Genomic DNA, 25,235 nt, shown 5'->3' with positions numbered 1-25,235 from the left:
TGGGATCTTTTGAGTGCCTACCAGAACCACCTTGGTAATGGAACCATGTATTTACAAACAATTCAGAGGTAAAGGCATACAACAATTTCCAATTTCAACAAAATCAGCATTTCCTGGTTGTATTTCAACTAAATTGAAAATAGTATTTTTTTATTCTGGACTTGACACACAATTACCTTAGTCCAGACATGCTAATGTCTGTTTTTTCCTTTTATGGAATTCTGATTAGATAATCCTGAGATTTGAAAAAGAGTTATGGCCCAAAATATCCCATGGAAGCAGACCATTGTTTTACTGGGTAAGCAAACAGTGTTATAATAATCATTCTGTTACATTTTTAGCTTTATTTGTAAGAAAACAATACGGTTATGATAATTTTACATATCCTAAAGCTCTTTTTCACCAACTGAAATGTGTTAAAATGAATCAGGAAACAATAAACTGTTTTTTACAGATGTGCTTTACGTGTGCGCCCCTCAGTCCCACATCGGGAGCCCATTTCAGGGGGCACAAGACAAAGGAGTAAACAGAAGGATACCTGACAGGACCTGCTCGGTCTCTGCTGTACATCCACAATTCCAGCAGCCTTTGTGCAGTTCTGCGCCTCAGGAAGGCCGAGAGTCCCCAGCCACTCATCCTGGAAAAAGAGCGATAACGAGACTGTATTCACAGCTACCCCGAGCAAATCCGGGAAGATTAAATTAATGCCAGCTGAGCCTAATCCATTTCAGTTTTCTCCAACCATTCAGATTTCGGAAACTGTGTTTGGTCAACTATTGAAGTGTATGCTCCATTTTTTTTTAATAAATACTCAGTGTGGAACTTGAGAAACATTCAAGTTCTAGTTCTTGTAGCCTCTTAGAACTGTGAAATTATCATGTCCTACATTTTACACGGCAGAGATTGCGGAAGTCTTGCTAAATGGGACGTTTTGCCTTTCACTCATTTCTAGGTTCACCATTATGTGTAGAGCGTACCCGGTGATCTGTACAAAAATAAACCGAGAGGTACTCAAGTAGTATCGTCAGCGTTTGAGGGCAGCAGAAACGCGTTCCCTGAGAGAAAGAGCCGCACTGAGGGAAATGCTGCTCCCCCCCCACCCCCAGCCCGCGCCGCGGGGTCTGCCCGGCGGGGACCCGGCCCCACCCCAACCCCGCACCTCGCCCCTCCGCCTCCCCACAACAACGGCGCCCTCTCGGTTGCGGCCCCGCGACAACCGGGCGGGGGAGCGGGCGGTTCCGGCCCCGCCAGCCCCGGGCTGCCGCCTCCCGCCACCCCGGCCCCGGCCGCCGCCTCCCACCCGTTGCCAAGGAGCCGCCGTTGCCATGGGAGGCCACGGGGCGCATGCGCGCACTTGCGGAAGTGCCCGGATGCAGCGGGAGGAGGTGCTGCCGCCATATTTGCCCGGAGAGCAGCGAGCTCGTAGCTGCTGAGGCCCCCAGACCCATCGGCTTCCATCCGCCCCGTGCAGTCCCCGACGCCGCCCCGCCTGCACGACATGGACGATCGGGAGGACCTCGTCTATCAGGCCAAGTTGGCTGAGCAGGCCGAGCGCTACGATGGTGAGCGCTGGCTGGGAAGGCCGTGCAAGGCCAAGGGGAGAGGGAGGGAGCGGCCACAAAATGGCGGCTGGGCGGGGGAGGGGGGGCAGGGGCGGAGGAGGGGGGCCCGGACAAAATGGCGACTAGGAGCGCCCCAAGGAGCTGGTGGAGCTGGGGATGGGGGGCCTGAACGAGTGGGTGGCTTGGGCCTGGGCGGAGCCCGGTTCGGGGGGCGGTGGCGGCAGAAGCCGGGAATAAAATGGCGGCCGCGAAGGGCGAGTCCCGGGGGGGCGATGGGAGGCAGGGGAGCCGCCCCCGCCTCGGGGCGCCCGACAAAGAGACCCCGCTGCCCCTCTTGGTGCCGCTGACCGGGACGGCTTGAGGCGGTTCTGTCGGGCCCGAGCTGGGCGGTGCGGGCTGAGGGCGGCTCGGCGCAGACAACGCCCAGGGCCGCGCTCTCCGGAAGGTGGGTGCCCGGCCCCCTCGGGGGGCGAGGCCGGGGGTCCCGCGAGAGGGGGCCAGCGCCTTCCTTTCTCTTCCTTCGCCTTCAGTACGGGATTCTGCTGCCCCTGGCAAAGAGAGCGAGCTCTTACCCTGGAAGGATCGAGTACATGCTACTTCATTGCCTGAAGAAAACGCATAGGCGTTCATTATGTAGTAGAAATTACTACATATAATTTTACTTTTCCAGCATCGTGTTCTCATCCTTTTTTCCCCTGGAAGTTTGTGCACTATGTCTGATCACTTAATGTCTAGGGAAAAAGTGGTAGAAGGGAGGAACTCACAGCCCTGGATGGTGTCTCTTGCCTCAAAAATGTCTTGTGACTGTTTCTTTCAATGTATTTCCATTGCATATAAAAGAAAGGACCTTTAATTTTTTTAATTTATGTTACTTTTCTGACATTGTTGCTTTTGCCCTCAAACCTTATGCTTATTCATTTAAAGTAAAATACCCTTGTATGTAAAAAGTGTGAATCCAGTTAGACTTCATTTAGAGGTAGAAAGACACTCCATATACTTTCTGTTTGTAATTTTCATAGACAACATGATTAATTTCTTGCAAATAACATATTTTTACTGAGTTGTGCTTAGCTTTTGATAGCACTGTTGCAAAACATCTGAAAAATGCATGGTTTTGGGGAGGAAAATAGAAACTACAACAAAAAGAGAAGGCCTGAATAAGACTCCATTCTGTGGTAGTTCCAGCAGGGAAATTAGGTAGAACTAAAAATTCCACTAAATGATGGAAGTCAGACAGTCTCCACAATAACTGTAAGGACTTACAGAAAAAAATATGCCTCCAAAACCAGATATTGGGGTACAACTTGACTGAAAGATACGTAGATGAGGTTCTTAGGGACATGGTTTAGAGGTGGGCTTGGCAGTGTTAGGTTGACAGTTGGACTTGATGATCTTAAAGGTCTTTTCCAACCAAAATGGTTCAGTGTTTCTCTGAGTTGGGCGAAGGGAAGTGTGTAATTCCGTATTACACAGTAAGTGTGCAACTTCTGCCAGGTATTTGGTTTTTTTTTTAGTGCTAATTGCCTACCCTAAAGAGTGTGAGCTGGAAGATCCATTTCCTTTCCTCTGACCCCCAGTCCTGATTCCAGCAGCATTGCTGGAGTTGGTTTGGTGAGTCGGGAGGAAAGGGTTCTCCACCTGGCGTGGATTAGTCAGCGCAGCTCAAAGTGTTGGCTTTGGTTTGAGTGGAAACCCAAGTTGGATGCTTGGCTGACATCCTGAAGCATTCATCATCTCTGGGAGCTTTTGAGGCATAATTGTCTTTCTGGTGTTCTCTTAAGTCAGTGATAAATCAGTTCTTTAGAAAGTAATGAGACTCTATTCCATTGTAGAGATCTGTGATGCAAAACAATCAGTTTTCCTGTCAACTAATAAAAATTGATTAGTAGGAATTGCCTTGGTGCAGCATTTCCCTTGATGGACTTTCTATTCTACCAGTATTGTGGATGTTTGTGAACAAGCTGGCTAGATTGAAATGTAAAGGACTTCTTATGCTAATTTGCTTCTCAGTGATGAGACTCATTAGATCATCACTTAGGAGGGAGCACTAAACTTAAAGTTGTCAGGCTTAAATCAGTGCTGTGGTTTTAGACTTCCAAAGTTTGTTGGACTCAAGTTGGTTAAACAAAGTTAAGTAGCACCCTTTAATCTGCCAGCTGTTCTAAATGCATCTTCATGTATCATGTATGTATGTCCATGATGTGGAAAAATAGGTACTGTAGATACTGCTGTAGCATCTAGTTCTCTGTTCTAGTTCAGCTGAAACAATTAAAAATTATTGGCATAATTTGCTCTTGTTTATATGAAATACTGCAATTTTGCCAAGATCATAACTGAGACTGCTAAATCTGTGAACAAAATGGTTTGGGAAGCAGTATGGTGAAAGTGTAAGTTCTTCTTAATTTTGCTCTTCAGTTTAGTCTGAGATACATGAGCATAAGGTCACGGTTATTAATTGGCACATATAAAATGGTGTGATGGTAAGTACTGTCTATAAATATGCTGGCATACAAATCTCTTGCGAGTGTGAAATGACATTTTTTCCATGTTTAATGTTAGGATAGCATTAAGTTCTGTCCCATATTCATTCTCCTTGAGACTTGAGAAGAGTGGTGTGTGGCGGGTGGTTCTTTGTGTATGGTTGATGGCATTTATAGCAGCACTTATGGTGAGCATCTAAATGGAGCTTCTTTGGTGTTACTTACCTGACCCACTTACAGAATTTTTGAAGTCTTGGAAGCTGTACTTGTGAATTTTTGGAAATCTAGTCCTGTACCTATACTGTCCTCAGTATATTGGCCCAGATTAAGGGGACAACTTTCTAGATATTCCTGCAGTGTAAGTAGCACTTAAGCCTTGATCTCCAGAGATATTAAGAGATTTGGGTGTCTATCTTCACAGATCTACTTAGGCATGTCATGACAAATCACAACGTGCCAGGAAGCTTTGAAAGAAATCTCACTGCTGTTCCTTCAAATATTAATAGAATGAGATATAAATATAAATTGTCCTTTTTTTTTTTTTTTTTTTCCTGAATACAATTGAAATAAGTAGCATTGTGTTGGTCTGTGAAATTACCTTGCTAACATACGAGTGCCTCAAGGGTCAGTACTGGGGCCTGTATTATTCAATATATTCATCAGTGATTTGGAGAAAGGAATAGAGTGCACTATCAGCAAGTTTGCTGATGACACCAAGCTGGGAGGAGTGGCTGACACGCCAGAAGGTTGTGCTGCCATCCAGAGACCTGGGCAGGCTGGAGAGTTGGGCAGGGAAAAATGTAATGAAATATAACAAGGGCAGGTGTGGAGTCTTGCATCTGGGTAGGAACAACCCCAGCTTCCAGTATCAGTTGGGGCATGACCTATTAGAGAGCAGCATAGGGGAAAGGGTCCTGGGGGTCCTGGTGGACAGCAGGATGACCACGAGCCAGCACTGGGCCCTTGTGGCCAGGAAGGCCAATGGCATCCTGGGGTGTATTAGAAGGGGGGGTGGTCAGTAGGTCAGAGAGGTTCTCCTTCCCTTCTACTCTGCCCTGGTGAGACCACATCTGGAATATTATGTCCAGTTCTGGGCCCCTCAGTTCCAGCAGGACAGGGAACTGCTGGAGAGAGTCCAGCGCAGGGCAACAAAGATGCTGAAGGGAGTGGAGCATCTCCCATGTGAGGAAAGGCTGAGGGAGCTGGGGCTCTTTAGCTTGGAGAAGACTGAGGGGCGACATCACCAACAAACAAATAGCAACACAGAAAAACCCCAACCAAACAAAAAAAGACCACAACCAAAAAGACCCCTGTTTAACAGCTCTCCTGACTCCTGATACAGCAAGCTAACTGCTGACTCCTCCATGTTTTTATGAATTGTCTATCAGGGAAATGTGTCTGCTATTCTGAAGGCAGTAAGGTGTGCAGCAGTAGACCCGATTCAAGATTTGAACCTATTCTAGAAAAAAATTGCCTCATAGTAGCAGGTCTTGAAATCAAAACCTGGTGAAGAATCAATCAATAAGCTATGTCACAAATTAGAATTTAAGTTGCATATTAATTTCAGTTTGCAGAGGACCTGTTTCTTTCGAGCAAATGTCAAACACATTTAAGAGTGTTTTTGTGTTGTTCCCTTCCCCCCCGTTAATGGTTAGTACTTATATCTGTCTGTCAAAGGTCTTACTGTTCTGGTGATGTAGGGTATGACTGCTCTCTTTGTCTCTGAATTGGGTAAATGTGAAAGTGCTAAAAGGCAGAAAAATCTTGATATATGCCTAAGAAATGTAGGAATAGAAGAGATGCATAGAATATGGCCAAGACAGTGATGGAGGAATTAGAATTTTTTTTTTTTTTATGATGATTGTTTACGTACTGGGCTGTAAAAATTAACTTCTCATCATGACAAGTTGTTTGAGAGAGGACTTTTTTTTTTTATAATGGCCTTCTTGAATCTCCTGAGGTAGCAAGAACAACCGAAGGAGACAAACATCTACAATTAGATGGTTTGGTTCTCTGCAAGCAGTCCAGAAGCTGAGCTTGTGTCTGTTAAATTACTTGAGTACTTGTATTCGAAGATCACTTAGTAGCAGATCTCAGTCAAGCAGGCAGCATGAAAAGACTCATTCTTTAGATTTGCCTGTCTTTGCTTTCAAACTGGAATTTTTGTTACAAATACCGGAGAAAACCTCTTTTATTTAGAAAAACATATGTTCACACCTTGAAGAGATGGTAGTGATGACTTAGAAATCATCTTCTTGTTGCAAGAAAGGCTTGTGTAATGCCACTGTTACTCGAATAATTTGGCCTTAACCCATCTATTTCTCCAAGTGCATAAAAGTACAAGTATGCCTTGTAGAACTGTAAATTGCAGAGTCATGCAATCAGATGTTGGAAGTGTCGTGGCTGCACCAGCGGTTGCAAACCTTATACAAGGAATAGCAGCGTAACCTGCTGCTTTCTCCACAAAATCATAGTCTAAGCTACTGTGCAGGGTGGATATTCTTCAGTATTTTTCCCCCTCTCTGTCTGTTGGTTGTCTTGTGCAAATATAGTTGTTAGGTTCTTTTATGCTCGTTTGTATAAAACTTGTACATTGTGATGCGTGGCATGCTCTAGATATGGAGCTTAAAATAGGATTATGAATTTTTAGTATCTGAGTTCTGTTCCCTAAAACAGCACTTGTACCCTGCTTTTACTTGCCTATAACAATCTACTCAGGGTGCTTCAAGCACATGAAGACCTTTATAGAAAAATTATGTCGTGTGTAAGGATAAATGTGTTAATTTTATACTTTTTTAGAAATTAAAGGTGCAGTGCTGCAAAGTGGGGTGAGCTGATTTGACAGCTCACTGTTCAAAGAGGGGTATTGTCTCTTCCATCGCTACTTTTTATGTTTACTTGGGTTCTAGTCTGACCTTTAGAGCCAGTTCAGTTCTCTAATTTATAAGCTTTTCGTGAGCTGGTGACCTCAATCAGCCAGTTGAGAGGTCAAATAAGTGTGGAGTTGCTGCAATGGAATTGACAGGAATAGAGGGGAAAGCCACCAGTCTACCTCCCCACAAGCTGCTGGGCTGGTTTAGCCATCTAAGTCTTACCTGGCAAGTGCAGGATTTCTTAAGAGAACAGAAAAACTTAATGCAGGCAGTGTAATAGTGTGTTCAGTGAAAAGTTTCCTAATGGATGGAAGAATGAGCCCTGTCTTTTCTTGGCTTGAATTTGGAGCTAATCATTGTATCAAACAGGATGGTACCCACTGATGCCAGGTGTAGGCCTGCAGTTCTAGGGAAAATGAAATGTACAGGCATTAATCTTCACAGTTACACTCTTCACTTAATGACGAAAATACACTTGCCCTTATTTCTTCAGCTCTATTTTTTTGGTGTTTGTTCTTAGCAGTTTGGCACTAAGTTAGGATTTACTATTTGCTTCAGTTTTTCTGGATATCTTAAAAGTGTTAGCATGCTTCCCAGCACAGATCACTGTGTGATTCCACTGGTGATCTTTCTCTGTCCAGAACACTTGAGTCTTATACTCATACCCTGTTTCCTGTCTTTCAGCCAAGTGCTTATCCATGTGAGGACTTTCTTCCTATCCCATGGCAATTGAGTTCCTTAAAGAACCTTGGGTGAGGGACCTTGTCAAATGCCTTTGGGAAATCCAGGTAGACTATATCAATCATGTCTTCCTTGTCCATATGCTTGACTCATTCAAAGCATCACGGTAGATTTGTGAGGCATTACTTGTGTTTACAGAAGGCCATGCTCTACAATATACAATTTATGCATATATCCACTCAATTTCTTTTATGTAATTCCTGTCAACTTGACTCCTTGTGAGTGTTAGGTTAATGGGTCTGTAGTTCCTCCTGCTGGAACCCTTCTGAAAAATTGACATGATGTTGGTTGCTTTGTGTTTCCTGCTGCTACTAAACTGAGAGGTTATACACAACAGTTTAAGATCAGATACTCTGAGTTCTTGTGACTTGCTACTGATCATCTTTTGTTCATTCCACGAATGAACAAGTACAAGACTAGTACTGAGCCTTCTCTGAACACTGGTTGTGGTGAACCACTTTGTAGGTAGCACTCAGTGTAGTGGTAACCACTGTCCCAGTCCTTTGTGTCCCTCCTGTTACTCCACAGTGGCCGGAGGTGACTCAGCAACATTTGCAATAAGGAGCCAAGCATCTTAACCATAGTAGTAGAATGTTATTAAAAAATGGTATGGGCGTTATTATAGTTTAGTATCTTAGGCAGTTGTTTTGAGTCTCAGTTAAATGCCTTTATTCCGTAAGAATATACAGACCTGATCAGACCAAATGTCTGTTTATTTTGATATTTTTTATAATGACCAGCAGTAAATGCCTGTGGAAGGATATAAATGTAGAGCAAGTGTGTCATTCTCTGGAATATTCCCCTGTCCTTACACAGTGTACACTTTTGGGATTTCCTGCTCTGATGGTGGCATAATCTGACAGTAGCATAATGAGGTGACAGCCACAATCAAATGAAAGGCTGGAATTTAACCAGTTAAACTACAATCTCTGTCTTTTTGAACCTGCATACCACTACTCTCTCCACAGTGCAGCATAAGCATCTCTGGATTGTGTATGCAGTGAGTTGTCATTACTGCAGTAATCCTACTGAAATGTAATCTCAGACGTGTATTTTGTCTTGAATGGTCTCTGATCTTTTCACTTCCCTGTAGAATCTTCCAGATAGGTAAAGCTGCACTTAGAATATAAAATATTTGTTATGTTGGTAGGCATAGACAGCTTTATTTTTGTATAGAATTCGTTTTCTATCAGAGAAGATATACATATGCTGTACTCTGGCATAATGATGAATAATCTTAAAAATTCAGGTAATACGAAAGCAAGACAGGATGTTGTTTTGTAAAAGTCTTATCAAATCCTTGGTGGTTTTTTTGTTTGTTTCTGTGATCTGGAGAAGCAAAATCTACTGGTTAGAGGTAAGGATTTGTTTTTTCCACTTCTGGGAAGAATAAAGCCACTACACATGTGGAGACCTGTTGGAGACTGATAACATTGTTCCTGCCAGGGAAGAAGATTGAGCTTACACTTTCCCATTGCTGAAATAGCTTATGCCTGCTAAGATTGCAAGTTTTGGCACCTGAGTAAAAAAACTGACAGTGAAGCTTCATTAGTTTCCCATTGCTTGTGCTGCCATGACACAGCAGAGCATAAGGAGGTAAAGTGAAGGGGGAGGAATGATGGGTGTGTGTTGTGGCTTAACCCCAGCCAGCAACTAAGCACCCTGCAGCTGCTTGCTCACTCCCCCCGGTGGAGTGGGGGAGAGAATTGGAAGCATAAAAGTGAGAAAACCCATGGGTTGAGATAAAGATAGTTTAATAAGTAAAGCAAAAGCTGTGCATGCAAGCAAAGCAAGGAATTCATTTGCTAATTCACATGGACAGGCAGGTGTGCAGCCATCCTTAGGGATGCAGGCCTCCATGTGTAAGTTACTTGGGAAGAAAAATGCCATCATTCCAAATGCCCCGCCACGTTCCTCCTCCTTCCCCCAGCTTTATGTACTGAGCATGATGTCATATGGTGTGGAATACCCCTTGGGTGTGTTGGGGTCAGCTGTCCTGGCTGGTTCCCCTCCCAGCTTCTTTGGTACCCCCAGCCCACTGGTGGGTGGGGTGAGGAGCAGAGGAGTCCTTGACTCTGTGTAAGCACTGCTGAGCAGTAACTGAAACATCCCTGTGTTACCAACACTCTTTTCTGCACAAATTTAAAATGTAGCCTCATAGTAGCTACTGTGAAAAAACAAAACAAAACTCTGTGCTTGCCAAAACCAGCACAGTGTGTAAGGTAAATAGGCTACAGAACAGGAAAGCAGCATATTACAGGAGACATAGCCTTATCGCATAACTGTGCTTTGGCAGAAGCTAAAAATGACATTTTCGTGTCATTTTACCTGGCAGATAGTAATGGAACAGTTGTGCTGTTGAGTAGATGGGGTAGTTAAGACTTAGTCTCCTTCATTAATGGTCTTATTTTTATGTCGGTGGGGATTCCCACCAGTTCTGGAGGCTGGAAGGTAAATAGTAAATGAACTGAAGCACTGTGTGGCAAGACAAAACCTACGGTTCCTGGATGTTTCATACTAGGCTCTCAATTAGTATATATTTAACATCTTTTGCTTTTATTTTTCTAATATTTCACAATAATAGTAGTGTGGTTAGGTAATGAAAGGACTATAACCTTCTTTAAGTAGTTCAAGCTTTCACTTCCACTTGAGTATAGGAAAGCTATATTTAGTCATTTTTTTTAACCTCAGGTTTAGAAGTCCTCTTCAAAAGGTTTAAACTATAAATATCAATTAATTTATATTTTGTGTGTTACTTTTCAGTGTAAATAGCTGCTTGGCATGGGTGAATATGGTTGCTCTGGCTGTCCTCAGGATGACACTTTTGTTACTTCTCCAAGCACCTAATTTTTCTTCTGGTTGTTTCCTCTTGGAACTTTGACTTCCTTCCCTAATAGCAGTACTCCTCCACAGCTCTTGAAATCTGGGTTTTATTTTTTGGTTAATTACCACGTTACATTGTATTCCACTTAGCAAATCAGTGGTGCATTCTGTAATTCTTCAGTTTATCCTTCTGTGCTGAAAGGTTGCTTACATTTGCTCATGCTTTTCTCACTATTCATTGTCTCTTCTGAAGTGCTTTGAAGAACACCCATTCCTGTAGGATTGTACTGATAACTATTATCCACTGTGAAAAACACGTTTGGTGCTAATGCTAGATCCTTTTTGTCTGTGTCTCAACAAAACCACAAACAAAAGAAACCATCACCAAAAAGCTAACAACAAACCAATCAACTACCTTTAAAGAATTTTTTGGCACCCTTGTCAAATGTATTTAAAAGAACATCAGATACCTTCTTTGTGTACACATGCTCATTGATTTGTTCAGAACACTCCAGTATAGAAGTGAGGAAAAACTGTATAAAGGGAGGAGGAAGCCTGTTTTCATAAGCTATCATTAACATCCAACTTCTGTTGAGTGGTTTGAAAGATGATTTAGCTATGACAATAATTTCTGACCTTTTCCTCTTAGAAATGGTTGAATCAATGAAGAAAGTGGCTGGAATGGATGTGGAGTTGACAGTGGAAGAAAGAAACCTGCTTTCTGTTGCATATAAAAACGTGATTGGAGCCAGAAGAGCTTCCTGGAGAATAATCAGCAGCATTGAACAGAAAGAAGAAAACAAAGGTGGAGAAGATAAATTAAAAATGATTCGGGAATATCGGCAAATGGTAAGATGTAGTTGGTGTTAAGACATAACGTCATTTAGTTAAGGTCCCATTTTGATACCCTTGCCATAAACTGCTCTGGTATTCTAGATAGCGTGCAGTGTGATGACCTGTAATAAGGTGACACTCCTGAAAGGATGAGGTTTGTTCCTTGTCTGGAGGATAAATATACTTGGTGAAGGTGAGAGGTTGGGTGTTTCTGTGTAAACACTCAAAAGGCCAGTAGACTCAAAGGAGAAAGGGATGGCTTTTCCTTCAGCACATCTACATATCTGCCAAGTATTGGAACTGTGCTAGCACTTTATTTCTTCCCTGCTTACTCAAGAGTGAGGCTGCACATGCTTTATTCTTTCCCTTCCACCTGATGTATTCCAAGCAGCTGTTATTAGCTCAGACAGCTGTGCCTGTGTTGAAATGAGTGCTCAGGTAGTGTGGCTCCTCTGACAGCAACTAGTTCTTAAAATGTAGATTTTAAACTCTTTTTTTTTTTGGTCCCTAAGTTGTTCAGTTAGACTGATAGCAATTAATTTAAGATAAAGTACTCCATGTCCCTGGGGGTGGGGTGTTAAGATATCCTGGTCATCTCAACTGTGAAACTTGGATGTAATAACCTCTAGGGCCTTGCTATTTTCTCTCTCTGGAGAGAGGGGAAAAATTGATGCACATAACTTCATGCTGAGTCTAGTCAGTCTGTGCAACTTTACCTAAAATGGAGAACTTGGAGCAAGCTTTGACTTTCATCGGTAAGGGCTAATGAAACCTTCAGCTATTAGAACAGTGAGTTGTTCCCTCTCCTCCACCCTTTCCTTAATTGATGGTTTAACACGGAGCAGACATGCTCCATTACTATTAAAATCCCATACATTTCTGCAGAAACTTGATGGCCATTTTTTGAGGACAAGTTCCTCCACATGGTTCAGATCTTCACTTCCAGAGAAACAGTGGAGTCTGTTCTATCACCTGGCACTGATTCATATACCACCAGTGGAAATGATGTTGGCTTGGAAATCCTTTCTCAGGAATGACTCTGGACTGTGTTCGGTTGACTCATAGGGTTTCTGTTCCTCCACGGAATTGTTAAAGTTGTGAGTTTCTAATTTTATGCTGGCATGCTGATGGGATGAGACTCTGCCAGTTACATACAGTCCCAAATACCATTTCTTGATGGATGTCTAAAATCTTTGTAACAGATCCTATAAAATAGGACAATAGCTGTCTGGTGATTGTTTAAATTTGTCTTGCAGTGTGTGCTTCCAGTTCTTTTTGCACAATGTTTTGTGGGTGTTTATTTTTTTGCCAAAGAACCTTTAATAGTGAAAATACTCTTTTTGTTGTTTTTGAAAGGACTGTAAAAAAAGGCATTGTTTTGCATCTCTCTTTGCAAAGAGAGCAAGTACCATGCAGAAGAGACTGGTGTGCAGGCAACATGTGTATGTAGTCCTTTAGGTATCTGTTGGGAGAGAGGCCATGTGAAGTGCAGTGCCATGCCAACAGCATGTTAAATCCTTAAAGAAATACCTGTCATGGTTGCTTTAGGTGGAAGAGTGCTATGGAGAACTGTAACGTGGTGCCGTACTGGAGAAAGATTAGCTGTGTCTACTTGAGTCCAGCCTAAGTTTTCCTGGGGCCTTCTGTGTGTCATCTGTAGCTGAAGAGCAGATCCTGTTTGTAGCTTCTGGGAGACTTACTGTGAGTTAACATCTGCTCTAAGCAGAGTGTTAAAAGTTTTGGCAAGATGGCGTGGGAGCAGAAAGGGCCTGAAGTACATATTGCAGAGATTTAGATGAGGCTTCTAACTCGCTGCTGGAACAGTAGTGCCCGTGCCCTGGTGTCATGCTCAGTGCTTCTCTGAAGAGATAAGGTCCAGTGCAGGCTCAGCAGAGTTCTGGTTGTTATGCTGCCTTGTCAACAAATACCCACTGTTGTAGTACTCTTCAAAATAAGTTGAGTATTGTTGGAAGACCCTTCCTAGGCTTTAAAGCCTCTGACAAAAAAAAGTGCCAAGGAGAACACTTGTCTGGGGGCTGACCTGCCAAGTGTAAGGCACTGGGGGGCCGGAGAGAACTCTAGAAAAAACACATTTTTCACCTACCACCAGAACCAGGTATGACCTTGCTCAGCTAAAGAGTGCTGCTCGAGTTGAAATGGAAGGTGTAGTTTGTGTAGAAGTAATTATTTGACAGTTTTGATGTACATCAGTTTGTTTGAGCTTCTAGCCAGTGTGACTTGGGGCAGAACTTGAGGGATGGTGGTGTCAGAGTAGGGCTGGGCTGGTTTTGTCTGGGGTGTACACTATGCACTACTGAGAGATGATGGAAGGCTCCAGGCTGTGGCTTTGTTAAACCACTTAAGATAAATGTAGCGAGATACAGCCATGGGGGAAAATGCCACTTACTTGCTTCCTTTGCAGACAGGCTGCTTTTGTGGGTCCTGTGGCCATTTGGATACACAAAAGTCAAGCCCTTGGCTTTCTCGTCTGACTGCATCTCTGTAGATGAGAACACACTGAAGCTTGTGTTCTTCATCCTTGAGAGGATGAAATGGTGTTATGTCTGCACATAATGCAGTTCACTTGCTTGCAAGAAAACCAGCTCCCTTCCCTATTAGCATAGCATAAGTATTCACCTTCTTCTTACCGGTCTGTATTTGTGGCATATGAGAATGTGTGTTTCTAGTGCTCTGACTTACAACCTGGTTGTATTCTGGGGCAGCTGCAGGGCTCTGTTCTCCTTCACCTCTTCCTAGAAAGGTTGGGCTATGAATTGGCATAAATCTGAATGGTCAGTCTGTCTGTTTTGGCAGGAGCAGGAGGGAGGTGCGTTACAGGCTTTAGTAATGGTTTCCTATCGTTTTAGTTTCATGCTGCATCTCAGTTGTGAGGTGCAGTTATTTTGGGGGCTACATATTAAAACAGGTCAAAGAACTAGTACAGGTTACTCTTCCCCTGGTTGCTTCTAATAAGTTTCCTTATTTAGATCACAGCGTGGTTTATGAGCTTTTGTATCTACAGAGCTAAGAACACAGTCTGTAGTCTGATTAAGCCAGCACTACTGCTAAAATAGAGGCAGGGTGGATTGTAGGGGCTTGTATGTACCTATCAGGGTGAGAAGTCTTTCCTTGCTGCTCAGAGCCTGTAGTACCCAATGTCATATTTGGAACTGGAATGGTCATAGACCCTAAACCTGCTTTTTCTGGGTGCTCTGAATGGGTTTAGTGTGGGCTCTTGTGCTGGTTTGCTGCTTCGCAGAAATCAATGAGCTACTCTGTCTAGGAAACATCCTTTTCATAAAAGATCTGTTAGGCTTTTGTTGTGGGTTTTTTTGTTTTGCCCTTAATCAACTCAATTTGTATTAAACCTTTTTAAACTAAGCTTGGTTGGGACATTTACTTTGCCCTGGACAGCAGTTGATCTCCAGTAGCTTGTGGGACTCATGCTTTAAGCAAAGCTGACAAAGGTCTGTCTGAGATGAATTAGAAGTTTGTACATGTATGGTTCTTTAACAAAAGAGGATTAGAAATTGATTTAATTCTTTGCAGTTTTGCTGAAGATCTCTCTGCAAAAGAAGTCGTTGAAAAGAGGATCAAGAGGAAAGAAGTTTGCAGGAACTGACTGCTGGCCAAAGGTTTTATAGCTTTTGTAGCCCAAGAATATAGGAAGTAGATTCTTCACAAGTGACCACATTTCAGCAACTTCCTTAAACATTTGTCGCGTAACTTTAAGTATAGCATCTAACCCTTCTTCTGAATGTTAGGGCATACTGACATTGTACGTGAAATTTTGAAATTTGCTGTAGATTATTTTCTCTAAAGGAACTTCTGCAAATCTCTTAAGTCATTCTGTACGAATTGGTATGCGTATCTATGTGCCAGCTTTATATTTATTTCAGATCCATAACAGCTTTTGAAGGATAGGTGTTGTGGTTAAAACCCTAATAGTTTGTGAGCTATCTGGTGATATTACATGGCAATAAAAATGCTTAAAGAAAGAAGGAAAAAAGCTGCATGGGTGGGAGGATAGGAAGGGATAGTGGATTGAGTGGGGCTGCTTTTGTGGTCCAAGACATGAAGCTACTGGTAGTTTCTTGTAGCTGATGTTGATACCTTTGCTTGAAAACATTTATTTTAGAGTAATACAAGTAGCTTGAGCCAGAGTTGTCTTCAGCTGCAGCTATGGCAGTTACTGCAGAAATCATGAAAGAGCAGCAACAGGCTCCTCTCTGCACTGAACCATTCCCATTCTCCTGGGAATTACATGGGAAGTCCAATATTGATGTCAAAAGACACTTTTTACCTTTTTTGGGTATTCTTAGTTTTTTGCTTTCAGGTATCAAACTTCTGTGGTAAAACCGAAGCTCATAGACCTTGCCTTGTATTCTAAATCAGAAAAAATAAAGGTGATGTGACCATATTTTCAACGTTGGCTATTAAAAATCCAGTATTTGTTTTTTTAATAAGGCGCTATATATTGATTTTTCCTTGGCCACAGATTTCCCTGTTAGTATTGATGATTTCTGCTATTTCTCTGACTTGCAGTGCTTTGCTTTTTTGCCTCCTTCTGAAGTTTGTATCTTCTGGAGTTTTTCCTCTTGTATCCGACCTTTTTGTCAGTGTGGCACATCATTATTCTCTTTGATCCTCCATAATTTTTATCTTAAGGCTCTAAATGTGAGACCTTTGCCTCCCAAGTTGTCACTAGAAACCTGTTCGTAAGGTGTCATTTAGCTCTGGGGTGGAATGGAGTTTAGCTGATTTGTATTAATTACCTGAAAATTGTCCCCTTGGCCATTGCCTTCCCAGATCAAAAACGTAAGGAGTTAGGAGTTGTGCAAACCTTGCAGTAAGGAATTATGTCCTGAGACAGACTTAATGCAACTGTCTAGCAAGATGTCTTCCAGGGAGTCATGCATTTCATCATATGTCGCTCCTTGACTCTTCTGTGTGCCAGCTAATTACACCAAAGTGTTTTGCTTAATGCACCTGTGGAGCAGCTGAATTTTTTGTCCTTTTTCTTCTGTCCTGCCCCACTTGGATTTTTATGATGTTGCCTGCTTGATATTTGATATTTTTGAAGTAACTCTTAGTCTTACGTGCTAACTTCATCTTTTTTTTTTATTTTTTAATAGGTTGAGACTGAACTGAAGTTAATCTGTTGTGACATTCTGGATGTACTGGACAAACACCTCATTCCAGCAGCTAACACTGGCGAGTCCAAGGTTTTCTATTATAAAATGTAAGTATCTTCTTGTGAGAGAAGAACCTCAATACTCTACCTGAATTAGATACAGAAATAAAGTAGCTGTACATGTGTTTTCTGCCCACTCAACCACAGTAATTTCTAGAAAGAGGGCAGTTTAGTCATGTCTAACCAACATCCCTTTTTGGCTACTTTTGAGGTGTTAGTGTTCTAATGGTGTGGTTTGGGATAGATGTTTTTTTGGAATAAGGTCATGAGAACTTAATGTAAGCTATTGTGTAGCTCTTAGATGTAAGGAAGAACCATTTTCTTTAATTGTGCTAACACTACAGAGGTCACATCCCTGCTTAAGTGTTTTCTTGCATGAGCTGTACATTCTTCATAAAGAAAATTCAGTAGATGGATAACTCATGTAGTGTCAGCTTCACAATTGCAGTACCATATGAAACTTGGCCTTTGGAGCACATTGCTGCAGTCACTAGTCTGCTTGAAACGTAGTTTAAATCTTGAAATGATCAGTGTGTTTCCCCCTGTAGTTGAATTATCTCTGTCCTTCAGATCAAAATCTTGCCTGGTTTAGATGAGATGCAGTTGTACAGGGACACAGTTAGGTAATGAAGAAGGCAAATGCTATGATTTCGTGTACTAATGAAAGAAAGTAAGTGAGGCCAAACTGGTTTTCCTGTCTGATGGTTTAAAATTCACTCAAGTACTAATGCACTGTTGTCTAGACAGTATAATTCAGCAGCGGTGTCCTTTATGTGAATATACAAACAGTTTCAGAATTCAGCTGTTAATTTAGTGGCTGGTTGGCGGTAAGGACTACTGACTTGTTCCTGTTTCTGTTTCCAGGAAGGGGGACTACCATAGGTATCTGGCTGAGTTTGCCACAGGCAATGACAGGAAGGAGGCTGCAGAGAACAGCTTGGTGGCTTATAAAGCTGCTAGTGATATTGCAATGACAGAACTCCCACCAACACATCCCATCCGCTTAGGACTTGCGCTCAACTTCTCTGTATTCTACTATGAAATTCTTAATTCTCCTGATCGTGCCTGCAGGTAGGTAGTAGCTGGGAAGATGGGGAAGTCTAAACACTGGTAAATAATATGAAACCTTGTTACAGATGCTATGGGTGTCTTGTAGCCAAACTAGAAGATGGGTGTTCAGAGGCACAGGCTTAACCTGTGTGCTTCTGGATTCTGTTTAGCAACATGTTAAATCTGATTTATTCTGTGCTTTTAGGTTGGCAAAAGCAGCTTTCGATGATGCTATTGCAGAACTGGATACACTGAGTGAAGAAAGCTATAAGGACTCTACACTTATCATGCAGTTGTTACGTGATAATCTGACACTATGGACTTCAGACATGCAGGGTGATGGTGAGTAAACTCTGCTCTAAAGTGCCGCTGTCCCCAGTCTCTGCCCAAAAGACAGAATGTGGAAATTCGTATTGGTTCAGTGTTTTACTTCTTTTCTAGTAATAGACCTTTCCAAACTTCTGTCCTTTCTTAACACTGGATAAGTTGATGGGATGACACTACCTGCAAGGAGGTGTGGAATTAGTAATACTTTCTTCTCCCCACCTGGCTGTTTAGTCATCTGTGATTATTTTAGAAGCAGTGACTTCATTTAATTCAGCTTTCCTTTCTTACGGCTCGTCATGTTCATCTGTGGTGTCATTCATCACCTTACAGCACTTTCTTTTACTCTTCTTATGAAGAATTGACTATGATGAGAAGAGGAAAAGGGATTTTGTAAAACACTTTGTTACTGGGAAAGGAAAAAATAAAAAAACAGTTTTGGGAAATCTAATTTGCAAATATTTGAGGTACTTTCTTCAGTCCTTTAAAAATGCTAGTTTGTGGCTATTGCCAGAGCAAATACCAACTCCATCCCCTGACAGTACTAGTGGGTGGGACATTGATTGTTTCTGTTTGCTAACGTCTGATAGTTATTTAAATATTTGAGAATGTTTGGGTTTTTTTTGCATTCTGTTTCCTCTTACACTTTCACATACAATGCTAAGTATAAATTTACTTGTTTAGGTTTTTTGAGTTAGGCCTTCTGTTCCACTGATTATTCATAGTGAATTAAACACACGCTTTAATTAGATTAAACTCGTATTTTCTTCTGCAAAAATTGTACTTGAGAGACAAGTGGGAAGAGCTGACTTCTTTACTTTTAACTTGGAGGGAAGAAAAAGTCCTGTTTGAAGTGTGTTAGGTACTTAAACTCATAAAGCCTTGAAACAACATTGCTGCTTAACTTCAAATAGATAAACATCTTACTTTTTTTGTAAGGTGTTAGCTGAAGCATGGTAATAGTCACACAGCTTTACTGCAGGACACTTTAGTGGTGTGGGGTCCATTTGAAAGCAGTTGTAGAATCTGTTAACTTTTTACTGACTACTTGTTTTTTGTGTAGGATTGATGGGATTGTTTAAAAGCATTATTACTTGATAGCTTTTAGCTATTTGTGTAGATTGTGAGTGTTGAACGTTGCAGGTCACATTTTACCCCTATTTCTTCAGGCTTTTGATGAGACAGGGAGAACTGTAAATGTGCTGGGTCTTGGCTCCTGGGTTACCCTCTGTTCTAGTGCTCAAGTCTCTTGCAAGGGGCCACGTGTTGCTTACAGAGCTCTCAGGTGTCACTCAGCTGCCACACTCTCCCATCTCATTACTGTACCTTCTAACCATGTCATAGATGAGCTGTTTAGTTTATTTTCACACTTGTAATGTCGTCTTCATATTCCTGTTTTCCCCTTCTTTCCTGCTGTATAGATTCCTAAAGGAAAGTCCAACTGTTCATTTCCTAAAAACTACTTTGTAAGTCTTCATCATGGCTCAGTGAACTTTTTGGCATCAGTTTTCTTCCGATCACTAATGGTGCTTGCCTCTGTCACTCTCGCTGCTGATAAATTGCTCGTATCTTTGACTCCGTTCCAGGGCTAAGCCATATTCTGCCAATGTGTGACCTGTCACCCCTCCCCAGGTCCAATCTGCTTCACTAAGATCCAAAGTAACTTACATGTTTGGGAATTGAGCTGCATACCTGGATGGATATTAAGAATTTGGGCATGAAAAGTACTTTCACTGTTGCCTGATACAGGATTATTTGCCTAAGTGCATTGGCTAGAGCATGCTCAGATCTTCTTTTAATCGTCTTCCTGGTTAGGGCCTCTGCTTTCTTATCTTAAATGATCTGTTGCATAATTATAAATGTAAATTTTGTTGGTGTTGAATGTCTTGTGTTCCTAGTCCACCTCTTGCAAAATCTACCTTGCCTGGTACCTGGTGATAATTCTGAATCTGGACATGCTCTGAGCAGGCATTCTGATTATATGCTGGAAGTCATTAGTCTCATTTGATTGGATTTTACTGCAGATTAATTTTTTTTAATGGCTATTTTTTGTTTATCACCCTTGAAGAGAGAACCATTTCACATGGTTAATTGTAAAGCAAATATTTTTCAGTTTGTCTTATCAGTTAAATTTAATCATGCACATGTTGTGGCACTAGCCAAAGTATGTTAAACTTTTTCCTGGTGCAGCTGCAGTCACTGCAGAGGGCATCGCATGCACCTCACCCGCCTGAGAACCAAATACCTACTTCAGGATTTTTACAGGCCATATAGGCTTCATTTTACTGCCTGTCGCAGCCTGGTTGAACAGGACCAAACTGGCTGTTTTTCAAGAGAAGTGAATGTCCACAGAATATTTTCCTTTAATAACCTCAAGCCAGGGGTTTCTTGTCATGTTAGACTTGATGTAGGGATGAGTTTTTGTACTTTTGGTACCTTTAATAATACCTGCCATCAGGGTTACTTTATAAAAGCTATTTTGGTCTCAGTTCTGTACTTAGTGAGGAGATGTCAGTGCTGTCTGGAGTAGAGCTGAGGTTTTGGGAAGGTATATTCTGGTAGAAGGATGTTGATCTACAGCCATTCTGATGGGGTTTGTCTTGGCTGTTTATCTCTTGATCAACAGGACTCATCAATCACACACAAAGTCTCTGTTTTTCAGAAAGGGTGGTTTTGTTTGTCCTTATGTCTTCTAATAGCCTGTGCTACAGTTCTGTATGAAATACGATGAGGTGGTTCTAAGGCTTAATTTCCATGGAAACGCTTCACTCCAGAACTGGCTGGTTTGAGTCTGTGTTACGTATGCAAGCGTGCGAGTGAGCGTCTGTACTTGCATGAAACTATTAATCTCTAGACGCTTGTTAAGCCATTCTGCAGGTCTCATTTCTAAAAGTTAACGTCTTCCTTACTTCTAAACACTTTCATAGGTGAAGAACAGAATAAAGAAGCGCTGCAGGATGTGGAAGATGAAAACCAGTGAGACACAAAGGCCAACAAGAGAACCCATCTCTGACCACCCTTCCCCTTCCCCACAAAAACCCTCAGTGTCACTCTGAGAACCACCAAATCTGACTTTTACATTGGGTCTCAGAATTTAGGTTCCTGCCCTGTTGGGTTTCTTTATTTTTATTTTTTTTTTTACACAGTTTAAAAGTTCTTAAAGGCAAGAGTGAATTTCTGTGGATTTTACTGGTGCCAGCTTTTAGGTTCTTTAAGACACTAACAGGACTGCGTAAAAGCTCTTTCAGCATTACTGTATTGTCTCCTGCCAGATGTGGCGAGGTCGCCACTGGAAGTGGATGTTCCACCCGAAGGCCGTTAGATTCGTAGGGGAGAGATTTGCAATGGCGGGGTAGCACGCATGTGGTGGCGTTTTTCTTTTTTTTTATAACTGTTTAAACGGAATTTTATACCAATGTTTAAACTTAATTGGGTGTTTAGCTTGAAGTTACAGGTTGCATTGGGACATATATTGTAGTGGTTTTACTGTATAAAAACAGAAGTTTCCAAACTGCTGAAATGTTGCTGAAAATCATGGTGCTGGTAACAGTTCAACAATCCGTGGCTGCTCATTCTTGCCTGTTCTTTACTTTTCCTCCAAGCAGGTTAGCATTGAAGGTGGCATTGATAAGCCTGCATGCGTGTTCAATATTTTTTCTTTCTCCCTCCCCTTTCCCCATCTCCCTTCGCTCGCTCAACCTCTTTTGTTCAGTATGTGTAACTTGAAGCTAATTTGTACTACTGGATATCTGACTGGAGCCACAGATACAGAATCTGTATTGTTCTTACTGAAACACAGCATGGAATTAACATTAAACTTAAATAAAACAAACCTAAATTAAAAATGCCAAATATTACTATGACTTTCTTTTCTATTTTAGTTATCCCAGCAAGAATAACTTTCCTTTGTTGCTTGTAATAGGAACATATGGAGAGGGAGAGAGAGAGAGAGGAGTAGCAGCATTGTTCTTCAGACATGAGATAAAATAAGAACCCAGTGTTACGTGTAAGTAGTGTAGCTGTGGGACCGGCCTCCTCAAACAACCTGCTCTGCATCAGGAGGGGTCAGCAGCTCTTCCACACCATTTATTCCATCTTTCCCTTTGTTATTTCAACAACGTCCACCCTTTTTGGAATACCCCCCTCCTTGCAGGAGGTGGTAGCAGGGCTGCCCTGTGTAGATACATCAGGCCCAACAACCAAAGAGGTTCAATGGGGCTGACAAGTGAGGAAACAACATCAAAACCAGCCTCCCGCTCAAAAAATTAAAAAAATGTGATTGAAATGGTTTCTACAACAGACAAAGTGGTTTTGGTTTTCTTTTTGTAAAAATTTATTTAGCATAGTCTTGAAGAGGTTATATAATAGCGTATACAGCGTTGTCTGGAATATACACTCTAGCATATACAGTGGTACATGTGTATGTACTACAGTGTATAGAGCATTCTGGGCTGGGCAGTGTTTGATAACTGCACCATGTCAGAAACCAAAAAGTAGGAGACCGAGCCGATCACATATGAGTGGCAACATGTTTGGTTATATTTTATTCAGGGCTTGCTGTAACTAACTGTTGTTACTGTGTTGGGAAGGATTTCTAAGGCAAGTAGAGTGCAAAAAGCACCGTCTGAGGTCTGGAACTTGGAAGCTGTTGCTGTGATTTGCTGTCAGCAGGTATTTGACACGTAGCTGTCCACTCCGTAGCCATTTGAGTTCTTTGTTAAACGAAGGTGCTTAGTTTTAACCTCTGTGCCGCAGCCTGAGACCGGCCAGCGTCCCAAACGCGTGTCCCTTCAGCGCGGGTTGGACGGTGCACTGACACAGCTCAGGAAGGTGCTTCCCTGGCCGGGGTCAGTAGCGCCAGCAGTGCTGAAGGAGCTGTCTCTTCCTGTTTAAGGCAGTTTGGAGAGGCAAGGATATAAACCCGGTGGAGCTTTACTGGGAGAACTCAAACTTCCAGTTATCTCTGAAAACGTAAGAGGATGGAAAGCGACTTTTTCTGAAGGAGCTGGGTGGGGAGGGGGCGGTGGTGACTCTGGGGTTCAGGGTGGGAGGGAAAGTTCATGTGGCCAAGGACTAAAGCGGCACAGAGAGTGGTAACATCTGTGGTTTGTATTACTTTTTGTGTGGATGTGAAAAAGTTACTATGGTATAAAAATATTGCTATAGAGCAAGAAATGGGATAGGTGACTTAAACAAAAAGCGCTAAGAGTCTCTGGATCCAGATCAGTGAAGAAGTTACATGATGGGTTTCTCAGATTATTACCTTATAAACTAAAACCAACAATAATTCCAAATCTAAAAACATAAGTTTCTGTAAGTCTTGTAGTGCATCTCTTATACTCACGTATAAAGTATTTACAGGGTTTTACTCATTTACACAATATGGCTTTAATATATTGTAACACAAAAGCATCAAAACATCTCAGAGCAAAATTCTTCATAAAACATTCTTTCTAAATATAAAGTTTGGCATTTCATTGATTTGGCTGACAAAGCAGCAGAGTTACTTATTTTCTGCTTGTGCTTTTTGATGATGACAAGCACAAATTTTGGTCATTTCCATCAAGGCTTAAACTCCTTGTAGAGTCAAAGCTGCCTCTCCCTCAAAGCCCAGCTGAATCCGCTCCACGGCCACGGTTGCACAGACACTGCGCTGGACCCTGCGTTTGCCACTAAGGTAAGGAAGAGAAGGCCTCTCTTTTGGAACTTCGTATTAAGACAAGAAAGCAAAGATGTATTTTGTGTTTTTTTCTGAAAGTGCAGGTCTTTGGTAACAATAAACAAAATGAGCAAAGCGAGGAAGGAGGGGGGACTTTTGCTGGGAACAACGTCCAGCCAATTTTATAGGGTGCAGTCAGACTGATGGAGGAAAAGGTCCTGTAGGGGTGGCACGTTTATCATCGAGAATTCAAACGAGGAGCAACCTGCAGGAGAAGAAAGATAAGCTAGAAAACGTATTGAAAACAAAGATGCTGCAACAGTTTTAGCTCCTAAATATCTTTAATGTGCACCAAAGCCAGGCTTGTGGAATTAAGCTCTGAAACTGGCCAGTTATTTGATTTGCTGCGACTTGGTGGCAAATAAAACAGCGTGCTCCTCGTTTCAGCACGCTTATGGAAATGGAACCTCTTTTCCTGCGTGCAGCCTGTAGCCGTTCCATAGAGCACGGACGCCTGTTGGCACTCGGGGCTTTTTGTGGATGGACTGTTCTGTGAAGAGCATGGTGGAAACAGCGGTGGCTGGTTGGATTCAGCCTGCGGTAGGACAGGAGCTTGTTCTGGCTCTACTGGAAGGTGTGTGAGTGTAGCCTGAGCATGCTCTGGATTTATTTCTGAACAGCCTTTAATCTGACAATGCAAAAGTCAGTTGCATGGCTAGATCTGACCAGCAGGAAGGCTACAAACAAGCTGAGAAGGGAGTAGTATTTTTTCTTTTCTTTTTTGTTTCCTGTGTCTTTATATTCTACAATTTGATATGCAACAGGGTATAGAATTAAAGCCTGAACCCTGGGGAGGAAAAAGATAAGTGACTGACAGGACAATCACTTGATGAGTTTGAGGGAGACTGCAGGGAGAGATGTATGATGTGCGGCTCCAACTGGGGAACAGGCTGTGACACCAGGGCAGCGCAGCACAGCCCCGGCGGCGTGTCCCTCTGCTGCAAACAGCGTTAATGCCAAAAGCTGCGTCTGGATCCCCTGTAAGTGAACTACCGTTCCTCACCCGCCTCGGCCTGTACTCACCACTGTTAGATGGCCGTTCTTGGCTTTGGCTATAAGCAGTTCTGATCCCGATATAAAGTCAATTATACCTTCTTTGCCTTGCCCAACTGTAAATTTTATGCTGTGAAGAGAAAAGGTAAGAACAGATGTGATGAGCATGTGTGGCCTCTCCACTCACTTTGTCTTACCCTTCCCCTGTGTAAACAGCTGCTTTGTATTGATGGGCAGCTGCAATAGATCTGCTCGTTCAAGGAAATGGAGCCTTAGTTAAGATGTATTAGGTACATTTTGATGTCTTATAGGTGTTTCTGTAGCTCTTTAATGCTGAAGAAGAGAGCCAATGCAAGGAAACCACGGCAGCTCCTGAGAGGGACTTGGCATCGCTCACCTGCCCTGATTGATGTTGACATTATTGACTTTATCTGCCTGCATGGCTGTTTTTGTGAGCGTCTCGATCACGTGGTCACTTTGAAGTACAACATCTCCCTGTGATGGAAAAGAGACCCTGGGTTATGATTGTGGCTTCACAGTGTCTGTTTACCAAAAAGTGATTATGTTGTAATTAACAGGAACAGAACTATCTCCATAGGTCAGCACGGAAAAGCAACTCTCCAGGCTTGGTGGAGATCACAG

General features: G+C 42.3%; 2 protein-coding genes across 3 annotated transcripts in view; one reads left to right on the top strand and one right to left on the bottom strand.

The window, feature by feature from the left end:
* Positions 1 to 1,373: 1,373 nt before the first annotated feature.
* On the top strand, positions 1,374 to 21,816 carry YWHAE (tyrosine 3-monooxygenase/tryptophan 5-monooxygenase activation protein epsilon). 2 transcript variants are annotated; one of them, XM_080357048.1, is made up of 6 exons: positions 1,374 to 1,562; positions 11,129 to 11,328; positions 16,449 to 16,555; positions 17,372 to 17,578; positions 17,763 to 17,899; positions 20,809 to 21,815. In XM_080357048.1, exons 1-6 carry the CDS (start codon positions 1,499 to 1,501, stop codon positions 20,859 to 20,861), a joined length of 768 nt encoding a protein of 255 aa, XP_080213174.1. In that variant the 5' UTR covers positions 1,374 to 1,498; the 3' UTR covers positions 20,862 to 21,815. The 2 variants fall into 2 exon arrangements, with proteins under 2 accessions (XP_080213174.1, XP_080213175.1); XM_080357049.1 differs by lacking the exon at positions 1,374 to 1,562 and adding an exon at positions 7,616 to 7,703 and having other exon boundaries at positions 20,809 to 21,816.
* A 1,680-nt stretch (positions 21,817 to 23,496) lies between these two features.
* MYO1C (myosin IC) overlaps positions 23,497 to 25,235 on the bottom strand; it is a 56,178-nt gene continuing 54,439 nt past the window's right edge. Inside the window, exons 30-32 of the mRNA XM_080356981.1 lie at positions 24,991 to 25,088; positions 24,624 to 24,723; positions 23,497 to 23,805 (exon numbers count right to left, since the gene is read on the bottom strand). Coding sequence (XP_080213107.1) covers positions 23,779 to 23,805; positions 24,624 to 24,723; positions 24,991 to 25,088 — 225 coding nt within the window. The 3' untranslated portion in view covers positions 23,497 to 23,778. The remainder of the gene's footprint in view (positions 23,806 to 24,623; positions 24,724 to 24,990; positions 25,089 to 25,235) is intronic.

The sequence above is a fragment of the Nesoenas mayeri genome (genome assembly GCF_963082525.1).
Source record: "Nesoenas mayeri genome assembly, chromosome: 20".
Lineage (NCBI taxonomy): Eukaryota > Metazoa > Chordata > Aves > Columbiformes > Columbidae > Nesoenas > Nesoenas mayeri.
This window is presented reverse-complemented; position numbering and strand designations above follow the sequence as displayed.